Source organism: Gasterosteus aculeatus, chromosome 13 (assembly GCF_964276395.1).
Source record: "Gasterosteus aculeatus chromosome 13, fGasAcu3.hap1.1, whole genome shotgun sequence".
In the NCBI taxonomy this organism is placed as follows: Eukaryota; Metazoa; Chordata; class Actinopteri; order Perciformes; family Gasterosteidae; genus Gasterosteus; species Gasterosteus aculeatus.
In genome coordinates, this window is record NC_135701.1 from 7,555,878 (window position 1) to 7,570,315 (window position 14,438).

Consider the following 14,438-nt stretch of genomic DNA (forward strand, 5'->3'; position numbering starts at 1 on the left):
TACCTGCACACACACATTTGTATACACATAAAAGCTTCTACACAGACACCTGCAAAGGAAAGAAATGCCACGGGTCATCTTCCTCATTAACTTTGTCCTCTGACTGCAAGTAGAAATCAAACCGTTCACACTCACATGCCTTCATCTGTGCGCACGCACGCACGCACGCTAACAAGCAGGGAGAGGCGCGACTTTAAGTCTCCCCTAAAGCTGAAAGTCGGGGCTGAGGTGATAAGTGCACTGGGATCCCACTCAGCAAAAGAAACACACACACACACACACACACACACACACACACACACACACACACACACACACACACACACACACACACACACACACACACACACACACACACACACACACACACACACACACACACACACACACACACACACACACACACACCCACCCTTCAGTTATCAAGCTCCTCTTTTGTGGAACCAGGTTCCACTTTCAGTCCGGGGGGGCAGATTTGGTCAGCTCTTTTAAAGTTAAACTTAAAACGTTCCTCTTTGATTCTGCCTATAGTTAGGGCTGGCTCAGGTTAGTCCGGAGTCCTTAGTTAAGCTGCTATAGGCTTAGAATGCCGGGGGAATTCTTAGGACACACCGAGCTCCTCTCTCACGCTCTCTTTCTACCATAATTCAAGTTTTATTAATGCACATGACTAATTCAGCTTCTTTCCGGGAGTTTTTTTTTTTTGTGCTTTCGCCCCTATCAGGTCTCCATAGATCGTGTTCCTTCGGGACCCTGGTCCTGACACCTACCGTCGCCATGCTGACGCCTGCTGCTGCCATCATCATCATCATCATCATCATTATTTTAGATATTAATCATATTACTTTACTCATAAACCAACATTACCCTCTCCTAAAATCTCTGTGCTCTCCCTCCCCACAGGATTCTGTGGATGGTGGTTCTATCTGATGGTGGTTGCCTCTGCAGTGGTCCTGCTGTGCGCCTGGCTTACTACTCACAATTACTTGAATCATTTCTGTCATAGGAATTGCATGTATTATACATAGTTCATTCTGTACACATGGCATCCATTGTAGTCTGTCCATCCTGGGAGTGGGATCCCTCCTCTGACGTTCTCCCTAAGGTTTCTTCCCTTTTTTCCCTCTTGTAAGGGTTTTTTCATTTTTTGGGGAGTTTTTCCTGTGCCGATGGTGGGTTTCGGGGCAGAGGATGTCGTATGTGTACAGACTGTAAAGCCCTCTGAGGCAAATTTGTAATTTGCGATTCTGGGCTATACAAAATAAAATGACTTGACTTGACACACACACACACACACACACACACACACACACACACACACACACAGAGGAAAAAGACACTACAGAATAAATCCAACTGCATTTCTCAATTTGAACCTATGAAATACAATTTGTACATTTTTTGTACAATTTTGCTCAGGCATTCATTTGGAGAAATCACACTCGCACACTGACACAAAGAAACAATATTTTCTCAATGTTCAGTGGTACCAAGTGCAGCAGGGGAATGCAGGCAGACGACCCCCCCCCCCCCCCCTCCCTCACCTACCCAAGAGCTATTCATAGTTCCTTAATGCCGGCCTCGCACAGCTCAGGTGAATCAAAGCAATCTGCATGCTGCTATGACACACGTGCATCCAGGGGCTGTACGTAAGCCATCACATGGTTTACTGCAAGAAAAGTGTTACTGAAGGCTGAGAGGTGGTTGACTAACGACTGAAGTCTAACCTTTCTCCGTGCTCACTGGAAAAATAGATATTTTCATGTTGGTTGAGTGAGTCTGTATTATGAGTGCCAGTGGGGTAAAAGAAAGGATTATCACAAAAAAAGAAAGTTGATGAGGAGTAACAGAGGCGAGGAACATTATGATCAATGAAATACCAAACGTGAATGAGGCTACACAACAAACCTTTATGATTGCAAAATTAGATCAGGTGAGATTGTCACCGTGTGTACAATAGTGTGTGTGTTTATGTTTGACTGACCACTTTCTTCCTCTTGTCCTGCTCCGTTGGCGGCTCCTCGTCGTCGCTCAGCTTGGGCTCCTCAAACTGGCTCATCAGCATGCAGCTGCAAACACAATAATATTTCACTCAATATCAATATTGTATTGCACTCTGTAGGCCTGCACAACGGGAGACAATTTCAGAACAGGTCGAGTGAGTCTGAACCTTTGAAGTGTGTAACTACTATTAATATAATAATGTATCAAACGACCATTTGAAGTCCATGCGACAATGTGAAAGCCGCCACTCGTACTGATAACCAACAGATCGCTTGAAGCTGCAATCTCCCTCAGCTTTACAGAGCTTAATATTAGCTCAATCTCACAGCTTTAGTGTTTCTGTTTGCTCTCGTGGTGTCGTTTTCGGGCCGCAGAAGGCAGCTGTCATCGGTGCAGGAACACCCAACGGCAGACAGACACTGTGAGCAGCTTAAAAGCCGCACACTTCCCTCAGGAGCTGGTGGCCGAAAACAGAGCCAAGATGCTCCCATTCGTCAGGTGATCAGAGATACATCTCAGGATGAACGATGATGCTGCTGCTGCTCAGGGACAGCTGGATAAATAAGCAACTAACGGACACCAAAGATTGCCGAGTAAAGTTAAAAGGTGGCGATACGTTGACGGTGTTGTTTCTGCCGCCCCCGGGTGGACAAGATCAATCTGTTTATGCAGTTCTAGCAAAGTGTGCAGTGACAATTTTGTTGACCTAAGAGTACAACAGTTCTTTTCCTACTTTTTAAGTCATTAGATTTGTACACATTGATCCTGTGCCGCTCAGTTCAGTACAAAAGACCTTCAAGGGGTTGTGAAATTCCTTTTAGGATAGTTAAGGGACAAGCGGCTGACTTGGCTCAACAACTAGCATGTTGCTTTACTGAATTCAATACACGGCAGCAACGGCTTTTATTGTTCCAAACACCACAAAAGGACCAATTCCAAAGCTCTTATGAAAACAAAAGAACAGACAGGAAAGTCTGTTAACTTCAAACTTACATAATTCCTAAACACAGGAAGGGCAATTACAGAACCGCCTGCTTTCTGTGAGTGGACCGAGTTCACAAACTGAATGAAATGCGCATCTGAAAAGGGTTGTTTTGTCTGTTATGAAGCACAAAAGGGAACTAAAACAATTCCACACATCACTGGCAAATAAAGAAACATCTGGAACAACCGTTACGGCCAACTGTTCAGTGAATTTCACACTGGCACATTTTAGGAGGGCGCTGAGAAAAGTTGTCTGCCTACAGGTTAAATTCCGAGTAGAAGCGGAACTAAAGAGTGAGTCACGCCACAGAAGGGTCATTAACCAATCAGAATAATGAATAAAAATCCCCAAGTACATAAAGAGTCTAAAATTGTTAACAATGAGCAGCACACTGATCGCACAGTGAGGGTGCAGGTATCATGGATGGATTTACACCTCACTGCTCTATGGTCAGAGCCTGCACACCACATTTAAACAAAATCCATTCAACTCTGCGGCTCTTCTAGACTTTCAAAGTGTTTCCGACCGAACCGATCAAATTATAAATCTTGGTTTCCCAGCGTGGCTCGAGCCTTAAAACACTTGAACCGTTTTACAGCCGCAGCACCTCGAGGAGGTGGGACCGCCGATGCTCTGTGCGCTCATTTCCATAGAGCGTTAGGCGAGGTTCTGATGAAGCAGGTCTCCTGTGCATCATCCAGCAATGATTTCTGGCCCGCCATAAAAGTCAAGGCAGAAAATGATGAAACCGTTTGTGTCCTGTTCAACAGTGCTACTGTCACACTGCTTTTATAGCCTTGATTTAAAATCCTTCTTAAGGAGGTTTATTTTTGAGGGGGGGGGGGGGGGGGGGAAGCCTGGCAACCAACTCAAAAGCACACACAGCTGCACTTACTTTTAAAACAGATATTTCAGAATTTACTCCGCATGCTGGAGCCTCAACAAAATTACAGTATTCATTTGAAGGATTTGCTTTTCTATTTTCTTGGTCAATAGGTGATAAACGTGCATACTTACTCTTTGAAGGTGCCCGTCTCAGGATCTTCGGTCATCACGTCATGCAGGGCCTCAACGGAGATGTTGATGATGCCACAGAACTTGTCCTGGATCACACTGAGGACAGACGGTCAACACCGACTTATTACTCGTGAGATCACATATTCAATGGCTGTGTGTTGGAATGTAAACAGATGGATGCATGTAGAAAAGCACAGAGGGCCATCTGTCCAAATAAGCAAACGGTCAGCAAGAGAACTATGACAGCAGAATAGCAACAGACGAGGTAAAATCCCAACGGTGTGGAAAGTGTCAAAAAAAGAACAAAAACAGATGGCCATCCAGAGAAAAGAGCATCTATGGAATCCATTAACTCGGGTTACAGGACACATGTCCATATTTTTCCGTTTGTGTTTTTATCACCCTTTCGCTGGTGGCTTTTGGTAGCAACATTTTATGATTGAAAAGGCGAAAGACATTTCTCTACTTTTATGATCCCAGGAAAGCCTGTTCCCATGGCACTGATCAATCACGTATAATGACGAGGGGCTTTCCATCCTAAATACGGTTTTATTTGAGTTGTATCGATAAAAGTTGGGTCTCATTTCGGTCGTAGCCACTGAGCCGAAACCGGATAAGAAGCATTGCAGAGTTTTGGCTTCCTGTATTGAACTTTAGAATATGCCGTCTTGCGTCCCCCACCTCGCAGGCTTAGACACAAGCTGCAGTCATTGATGAATTATTTGAGCCATTCTTCCAAAGCACTGGAAAGGAAGTGGGGTTTACCATGTCAATGGGAATGAGAAGCAGGGAGGGAAAAGAACACACAGACACCCAGAGCGAGAATCGGTGGGTGAGGGCACTGACGCATCAAAGGTGCTGTCAGTTCAGGTGCCTGGCTCGGTAGACCTCTGGCAATGCTGCGTGAAGTTCACTGAGCATGAAGTATGGCAAAAAAACGGAAAAATCACTGCATGAAATGATACAAACCCAGCCAGCGAAAAAAGACCTCTGTTTCCTGTAAGTGGGAATCACTACTGTAGTGTGTTTATTCGCTTAATACAAACAGCAATCGGGGATGTAGTTCGCATATGGCTGTGAGCTGTCCTACTTTCCTTCTTGTGTTAGATCACTGTCAGCAATCTTTTTTTATTATACGGTAGTTTGTTTTAACTGTTATACCACGGAAAACTGAGGCAGTTCTGAAAGAAAAAGGGGGTCAAACCTTTAACTACCAAGATGTACCTAATAAACTGGCCGGTGAGAGGAGTTAAGCCTAATCAACTCAGAAGTCAATCAAATATTGCCTACAGTATTCATTTTAAACTATTGGCAACATTTTACTCCTAATATCCAGGCAAAATACATCGGCGTCACCTCTGCCACCAATTTCCGGCTAAGAGTTTTGAATTGACAGCCATAGCAACGACTGGATGTAGACATGGCATCATAGATACCGTATCACACATTCAAACTCGTCTGTCAATTCTAATTCCATCCTGCCCGGCACTTATCCAGTGATTATTTTCTAATGGCTGACTAGTGGGAGCTGCGTCGTGCCAGTCATTCAAATCAACATAAGTGGTTCTAGGGTCTGAAATCGCGCAAAGACATTCTGTGTTGGCGTCGTTTTGACAGCACACACAAGTGGAGGACAATGCATAAAAGACGGCATATTATATGTTAAGTTTTGCAGAACAGTGTGTTAATTCAAAACTGTGCTTTTGGGGGGGTTTTCCCCGTATTCAATTCTGAATACTTTTTTTATTGTTCAGCTGCTGGAACTGATTAATTGTCAATGTGAGAATATTACCCGTTTAGAGAAGCAGTGTCGTATGATACCAAACTTGTATTCTTCCGCCTCTTCCTTGTGTGTATGTGTGTAGATTGGATACTATCCATCTGAGCTGGTTGCAAATGGATTTCAATTAAACATCACTGATTCAAATGAATGTTGAAGAGCCTCATTAACTCTGAATCCTTAGAGAAGCCTTAAATAGCACAAGTTCAAGTGCAACTGGCGAGTGCATAGCTCGTGACAGGATGACAGCAAATCCAAAGCCTGCGGTATGAACATCAAAGCTGAGCATTACAAAGAATTGCATTATTTTACACTGGGGAGGGCTTGATTTACTAGTAATAATTCACCAGCAATTGCATGCACCAAAAATAAAGTATACGTTAGTGCAAGCAAGGTGCAAATGAAATATGTGCATCTAACATTTAACTAAAACTTTAATACGTTGGAGAATATGGAGAAAGATTCCTCCGAACATGACTCTTAAATAACTTTGAGAAGACACCGTTTTAATCCTGATTAGACAGAATTTGAGGACAGCAGATCCATGCAATAAGGATGTGCGTATTGATTTCCTACGGTCCTTGTTCCTGTTGTCCTGCCTTGGTAAAGCAAACTGTCAGTGATGATGAACTGGTGGTGCAAAACATACCCACAGGTTCTGATGACTAAAGCAGTCTTTAGTGAATTGGCCTCATGGCTCTGCATGTTAAATACGGGAACGTTCCTGTTCCCTTAGGTTGCACAAAAGTTTCAGAAAGTAAGCAGTAATTCTAGTTAACAGACAGGTTAGGTTCTTTGAATGCGTTCATGTGCTATCACAAAATAGGAAAAGCAGCGGACTGATATTATACATGTCTATGTGTGAAAAGCATAAAAAAATGATGCCTGTGGATGACACGCCTTCGCAGCATTCTTAGGGCCTTTTTTGCTTTATGAATTCCCAGTGGTGTGTTCCACTGCAGTTTCGTAACACCGGTCCACATTATTTTGCTGATATTAAATAGGGCTAGTGATAACATATTCAGTGTAAAATTATTCAAATAATTTTTTTTTTAATCATTCAATAAAATTCAAAATAAAAATGAATATTAAAATGATCTTATTAAGATGACTAGTATTCCGATTGGGTTCCATCCCCAGTATTGAACCACAAAAGAATTAGTTGACAAAACTCTCCTGGTGTGTATCGCTGTTACCAACATTGCAGAATACTGAATCACAAAACCTTTAATTGTTACATCCAACTGTTCTGCACCGAAGCAATTATTCCCATTGTTTTTACTAATTGTGCAATAAAAACGTAGTCATTGACCTCTTGCTGATCCTTCATCCAGATAACAAATTAGAAAAAAATAAGGTACACAATAATTGTAGGACACTGTGTAATTAATGACAATCAAAACCGTCCGTTATCAGCCAGTGCATTTAATCTTATAATCAGGCTACATTGTCCTCGAACGAGTCTCCTAAACAAAACAGCTTGTGGGGCTAAATGGTTGTCGGCGTTTACTTATTTTCTTAGAATTGCTGATTTTTCAATGGTGCATTAAAAAAAAAATCATGAGATAAGTTATAATGATTGAAATAGGCATGATTGAGAAATATCATGAAAACAGGTGGGACGTGAAGTCACGGTGACCTTTGAACTCCATCCTTCAGCCCAATGAATGTTTGCGCCAGATTTCAAGCAATTCCCTCCAGGCGTTCCTGAGGGATCGCTTTGACAAAGAGCGCAGGGAGTCCCGAGGGGACAACGTACGAGTGAAAAGGCAGCGACGGAGCCCTTTCAATTTCTGCCCCGAATGTATGAGAGAGAGTTGATTCTTCAAACAGCACTTAGGCAGCCAACGCTGTCACAACCAACTGCTGTGTGAGACCAGGGAGGGGAGCGTGACAAAGGATTTCATGCCGGTCCACGCCTGCGATAAGCATTTCGCAACTGCAGAAAACCAAGCGCCACAAAATGTTAATAAAAACATGCATCAGCGTACAGTGGGAGGCAGACGACACAAGGAAAGTTCATCACCGAGCCCACACAGAACACAGACTCCTTTGAAGTTGCACTTAACAGAAAATGAAATGAAAACTCTTTTGATGGCAAGTGAAGAACTTTTTTTGTTTTATTGTATCTTTGGTGCTCAGCCTGCCTCCCATAGCTACGTGTAGATAGCAGCCCAATATGTGATGACGGAGGCAAAAGAAGAAGAGCTTCATCTCACCATGCAACATGCTCGTTAACGCATCAGTAAACAAATGGGGCAGCATGATATGGTGTCGCGATATTATGCATGATTTTGTGCACAGATTTTCAAATAGCCACTCTTCTGGTACACGAGTCCATCAACTTCGAGATCTGCTCGAGTGTTTTATTGTCAATATCTAGCAGGGGAAAGTGTTTTGGTTAACATGTTTTTGCATTGCAGGCAACAGTCAAAAACTTCCTAATCAACCTCAGAAGAATCCCTTATCCATTATAATTCATTCTTGAAGTTAGAAAGATAATAAATTCATAGCGTTGGGTTTACAAGTGGCACCAATCTGTTGGAAAACCTCATTTACAGCGTCTATGTAGGCCTCCGTGGTGTCACATTATACTGGCACCCATATGGTGATAATTGTGTCAATCTTGTGTAGCATATTAAAGCTGTGGGGTAAAAAAAACAAAACGACAACCTTTAAGCAGCAACTAATATTCATTTCTGTCCCCATCTGCAGACAAACACCTCTCACCTGTTGTCCGATGGGAGCAAGGAGAGCAGAGCCAGCGACGACAGCTTCCTCCTCTCTGGCTGAGTGATGTTATCCATGCGGTCCACCCACATCTCTATCACACTGGCCAACAACTGCTCCATCTGATTGGCAAAGAGAAGGGAGAAGGGAGATATACGGAGGGTTAATGGAGAGGAAGAATGTGGGGAAACCAGGGAGCGGCAATTCAGCATTTAGAGAAAGCGCCAACAAGAGGGACGTGGGCAGTGTTGTATGATACAGTACTGTGAAGGATTTGAATGTATGAAAGGTTGGTTTGGCCTTTGTCAGAGAAGGAGGCAAAGCTGACCGTGGGTTTGTTTCGTCTCATTTTCCTCACTAGCTTATCCTCACATAAAAAAAAAAAAAAACCTAGGCTGGAGACACAACTGTGGGTCTGTCATTTTTAACATTACGGCAAAAAACAGGCCAGTCAGTGATAAAAACTAAACCGTCAGTTTAACGAGGAAGGGGATCCAACTCTGAACTTTAATATGTTAACATTTGCAATTCCTTGGCTCATTACACTTTGCCTCTTCAGAGAGATTTCCTTTTAACAGGCAATTTGCGGTTACGCCGCTCACACAGATTTGGAAAGGGTTGTGCAGAGTGCACAGAAATGAAGGGCAGACATTGAAGCTCACCTTCTGGCTGCACTCGGAGGCCATTTGTGTGAGCAGGGAAGAGAAGAAACTGGAGTTCTGGAGCAGTATGCGGCCGATGATTCCTAGGTAGGTGGACATCACCACTGGATATCTCTGAACACACACACACACACACACACACACACACACACACACACACGGTGAATGTAATCACTCATACGGCATACATCAAGACAGCGTTATTACGCATGGGTCATGGGTGAGGATCCACTGACACAGCGGAATCCTTCAAAGGCATGTGACCCTTAACTTAGCAGCATGATCAATAAACACCACTATATATTCACCGTAAGAATTAGATTTTTTACGTGACAAGAAAGGAGCAAACTGAAAGTACATGCAGGAACCTGTTGTAACCACGTAAGTATTGTACCATCCAGTCAAAGAAGATCGAAAATGAGTGAAAAGGGCATCACAGACAATATAACTCAGCATTATGGGTTTTCTATAATCAAGATGTTTAGGTTAAACTCACCTCGCCGGCCACAATGCCTCTCAAGACAGCAGGCAGCAGGGGCTGGAACATGTGGGCTCCCAGTATGGGGCTAACCTTTAAAGCTATCTCCACCACCTGCCGAGACACGGAGGGGTGAGTCAAGAGAAGAGAGTTGGGAACAGGAGCAAGGAGAGACAAGAGGAACAGACTGGGAGACAGTAAGGGTCAGGCAAAGGATGATGTGGTGACAGAGTGGGAAGACGTGCAGGGACAACAGGGAGTTTGCAGGTGCTGCTAGAGGTGTTAAAAGACTGTGTTGACAACCCTTTTTTGAATTGAGGGTCTGACCTACTGTAAGTGGCAAGAAATGTGAATGAGCTCTCTGTGAGGCAATGAAGTAAAAAAAGAATATGAAACATGTGAAAGTACATATGAATTTATAACGCAGTGTCAGCCTACAGTTTAAGGATGTGCACTCAACTGTTACTTTATAAAAAGGTATACTGAATGCATTTGTGCACCTAAACTAATGCACTCTGTGATAAAACAGCAAGTCGTACCTCCACAAATACATTCGCATGCTTTGATGTTCAGAAAAATACCTCGTTTGTGGATACATTTAGCCACGTAAACTAATCTTAAAAGGGCAGGATCTGGATTCAAACCACTAAAAAGATCGTTCCATCCTCATTAGGCTTCCTATGATTAGACCCTGACATAAATCCAGATGCAACACTGGAAGGGTACAAATAGCATCCTTTCAAATCAAACCATCAAATGAGAATGTTTAACTCAAAGGTCAGCAAGCAAACCTGAAGCAGAGAGACAGAGGGGCTATATCCGTCTTGCATAATGAACTTTTCAAAGGGACGACTGCGAATTACGCGGATCGCTGTCTTCTCCGGGAGTCCATGTGTGGTGAGCTGCTGTGTGCACGTGTCTGTGTTGGTTGACAGGTTTATCGTCTACAGGCTCAACTTCCCCCAGAACAAAAGGATTAGCAGGAGCCAGATGTGCCGTAATGCCACTGAGCTTAGCTGGGATAAAGCGCTGTGGTTTCATGATCATTCTGCACACAAACACGACCAGAGTGGTGCAAACAGAGCATGCATGTCACCAATGGACAACATCACAGCCAAATACCTTTTGGTGGAAACATGCTAACATCATACAAAACTGAGAATGGCCCCAGAGTAAAAAACCTGTTTCAAGGTCCTATTGAGTAATAGTTGCATGGCTTAAGCTACAGTAAGCCGTTTTATTAAGTTTCCTTTGGCTCTCCAGTGGATTTGAGTTCCCTCAGTTAAGTTAGGAAGTAAATATGGAATCTGCCTCTGGGGGCTTTTAAAATGAGTGCATCCAACTGATGTACTCGATTGCTCTCAGGATGAAAACTAAGCGAGAGACAAAGAATAGCAAAGGTGAGATACGCAATTTAGTGTGTGAGAAAGGGTGATTGACAGTACCTTGAGCACTTGCCCCTGTCCCTCATTTGTGATGTCTTTCAGCAGATTACAGAACGATCGACACAAAGATTCTGCATAGTTCTGAAGAGAACAAAATGATCTGAGCATGGGGAAGTACTGTACAATGTATGTTGATTATATACCATTGTGTGTGTGTCGGGGGGTGAATCTCACCTGCAGGAAGTCCGTTGCAGACAAATATAAGTAGGCGTTAACAATCTGAAAACAGGTGCGCAGGTTCTCTGAGCTCAACTCTGAAAAATTTGCCAAATTACAACAATTGGTTTTAATTGATGGAGGATGGGCTGTACTAAACACAGTTAGACTATTCTATACTGGATGGATGGTCCAAATGAGTGAAAGTCACCAATTAAAGACAACTTTTTAACATTTTGTAGTTGAGGATTGTCCAATATCCCTAATGCAATCCACAGTTACTGTACGGTGTTCTCACACACACACACACACACACACAGTATGTTATTATACACAGAGTGCTCACACCTTGCTAACCCAGGCAAAATGAGTTTTGATAATGACATTTTTCGCTCTCTTTTTTATTTAACAAGCGAAAAGAAAAATAAGAGTTCAATTAAGAGCAGTTTTCAACACGTTCACTATGGTCCAACAGAAAGCGTAGAGGAGAAGAACGAGGAGGACGTGAGCAGTAAGCATCCTGAACATTCACCACCAGAAAGCACGGTGGAATACTGGTCGGACGCTGGCATGGCAACAGACCATAACACTGATACAGGTGAGTGGTGATGAAGAAAGGAGAGGGGACACAGAGGGACAAAAGGACTAAAAAAAAAAAAAAAAAAAAAAAAAAGAAACACCTGCATAGCAACACCTTCGCCCCAACACAGCATCTGCACGTACATCTGCATGAACGGCCCTAGAGGAATGGCGGCTGACAGCGCGGCAGACTCCAACAGCTCGAGTAGGTAATAGCTGTTTACCACCGATAAGTTGACGCGAATGCTAATTCTAACACCGAGGATGGCGGTCCCCCCCCTGCGTGTTTACGGGGGACAGATACTGTGGATGTACGAGTCAACATACATAAAACGTTGTATTGTGAGGTAATGGTCCTCACAGGGTTGTGAGGTGGTTATAGTCCCGAGAGGACTCTCAGGGGTCAAAAGATTTAAGGGATGCGCCGAAAAAGCAACACAATACTTGATTTTTGGTACAGTTTTTTCTTTCTTTCTAAAGCTTCAACATATTACTTAGACGAGAAGAAAAAAAACAAAAACATTCCTCCTCTTTTGATGGCATTGCATCATTTTAAGGCATCACAAGCTTGGAGGGGAAAAAAACGAAAACAAAAAGGCACTCCAACAAATGAGGCTCAACATCTGTGCATGGATGCCCGCTCGCTGCCTTTGTAAAGCTAGAGTGTGTCCGCCTCAATCTCCCCGGCTCGCTCCTTATTTCTCTATCCTCGTCTCCTCAGCTTTTTCACCGTCCTTCCATCATTTTGAGTTTATTGAGGCAGCTGCAGTAACAGTAAACAAACCTCTCAGGCCTACTGCTGGATAGAAAAACACAAACACGATTTCAGGCAATAATCATGAGGCTCGTTCACCGATGCACCCTTAACGAAGATACTTGTGGTTCATGAAAACATGAATTTTAACCTTCGGAGACCTGAAACCTACAAAGTATACATTGTTGCTCTTTAATTCAGAAATGTTCGCAGTTCCTGTTGCTATGTCTGAAGCCGATGTTCAGAACAAACTTTCTGAATCCCAGTTTTCATAAAGCACCTAAACCTCACGTAGCCTTTTTCTTGGGAGAAGAAGTCACTGGGTGAGTAGCTCTGGAGGAGGTCCATTCAAACCCCGGCGGTCCGTACTGTATCTAATGCGATTTCTCCCGCCATCTGCCAGCCGCAGTAAGGTAATGGCATTAATGTCTGCTTCCATCTGTGCAGGTACACAACGTATTTCAGGGGTTTATTCAATCAGCCCGGGGAGCAACACTGCGCTTAACTTACAGTACAGCGTTTCCCATACCACTACAACAGGGGGAGGGGGCCGCCACCCCTGTAATTACTCCACCCTGAAATTTATTTTATTATGTGATGAATATAAATTGTTTTATATCGAACAAAAAAAAACAGGCACAGCTGCTGATGCATGTCCTAATGTTAAAAAAAGCCTCAGCCTCGATCCAGACTGCGTGAGCAAAGCCGAGAAGCCGCTGAGCAACATGTTGCATCACTGCTTTGAGACGAGATGAAACCGGCAGGAGTTCACAGGTCAAAAAGCCAAGTGGGACGGAAAGCTTCTCAGGATCAGACAAGAGAGAACTAGATGAGCCGGTACTGACAAATGTGACAAAAAAAAACCCTGGAATGAAGGTCTCTGACGAGGACGACTTGTGCCATTCGACTTCCACTTTGATATGGTACCAGATACAGAAAAGAGAACAAAATATGCATTTATTTCCATTGATCTTTTTCTTCCAAGAAGGCACAAAAAAACAATCCTAAAGAGTTCAGTTGGAGTGATTGTTATTGTAAAAGACGTACTTTTCTTGGTGGGTTTATTTCAGGTGGAGACCTTCGTGCTGCACCTACATGAGCGCTGCAGGCTACAAGCTGCCCTAGTTTAGAGAGTCTTATGGGTATTACTTCTCTCTCGATTCTTCAACTGTAATTTCATGCATGCGTTTTACTTTGGCGTAGTTGGTTTCTGTATTGTTCAGTCTACAAACACTATTGTAGACATCGCTGATTAAATACAAACATTTAACTGTTGTCCAAAAGAAATGCTTAATGAAGTCATTTCAGGGGCTGAAGTGAGAGTTGGACCTTATTGAATTTTACTGTGAAGGATTTTAATATTGTGTTGAAATAGTGAATGGCCACAGTCACAATGTTAGAAAGCTCTTGTGAATACTATTATAAAAACAGAAGAGCGTATTTTGACAATTCAGCATTACAAAAGCAATTAAATGTTCACATAGACTAGTGAGGACATGACAACACACACACACACACACACACACACACATACACACACACACCAAAGTCACAAAAACAGCTGCTGAAGCACTGATTAAGCTTTAGTTAGTTCGTCCTTCATAGATTTGGGCATGTGTTGTACAATCCCCTTCGGTTATCAACACTAACAGCAAAATGAGCCTCACATCTGACTGTGATAACGGCTCTTAAGTGCCTCTAATCGTTGATGGGAACAGTGCTGGAAACGTTGCTCGTCTCCCAACACAATTTTTTATCTTCACGCTGTGTGATTGAATTGACAAGGTTTTATACATAAGGAAAGTTAAAAGATACCAAAGAAACACTGCCAAAATCTGTACTGATGCA

General features: G+C 43.1%; 1 protein-coding gene across 1 annotated transcript in view; it reads right to left on the reverse strand.

Annotated features, from left to right (window-relative positions):
- Positions 1 to 14,438, reverse strand: part of ipo11 (importin 11) — an 81,847-nt gene that overhangs the window by 14,469 nt on the left and 52,940 nt on the right. The window contains exons 23-29 of the mRNA XM_040195663.2: positions 11,276 to 11,355; positions 11,102 to 11,182; positions 9,675 to 9,770; positions 9,179 to 9,292; positions 8,517 to 8,638; positions 4,007 to 4,102; positions 1,985 to 2,069 (exon numbers count right to left, since the gene is read on the reverse strand). Coding sequence (XP_040051597.1) covers positions 1,985 to 2,069; positions 4,007 to 4,102; positions 8,517 to 8,638; positions 9,179 to 9,292; positions 9,675 to 9,770; positions 11,102 to 11,182; positions 11,276 to 11,355 — 674 coding nt within the window. The remainder of the gene's footprint in view (positions 1 to 1,984; positions 2,070 to 4,006; positions 4,103 to 8,516; positions 8,639 to 9,178; positions 9,293 to 9,674; positions 9,771 to 11,101; positions 11,183 to 11,275; positions 11,356 to 14,438) is intronic.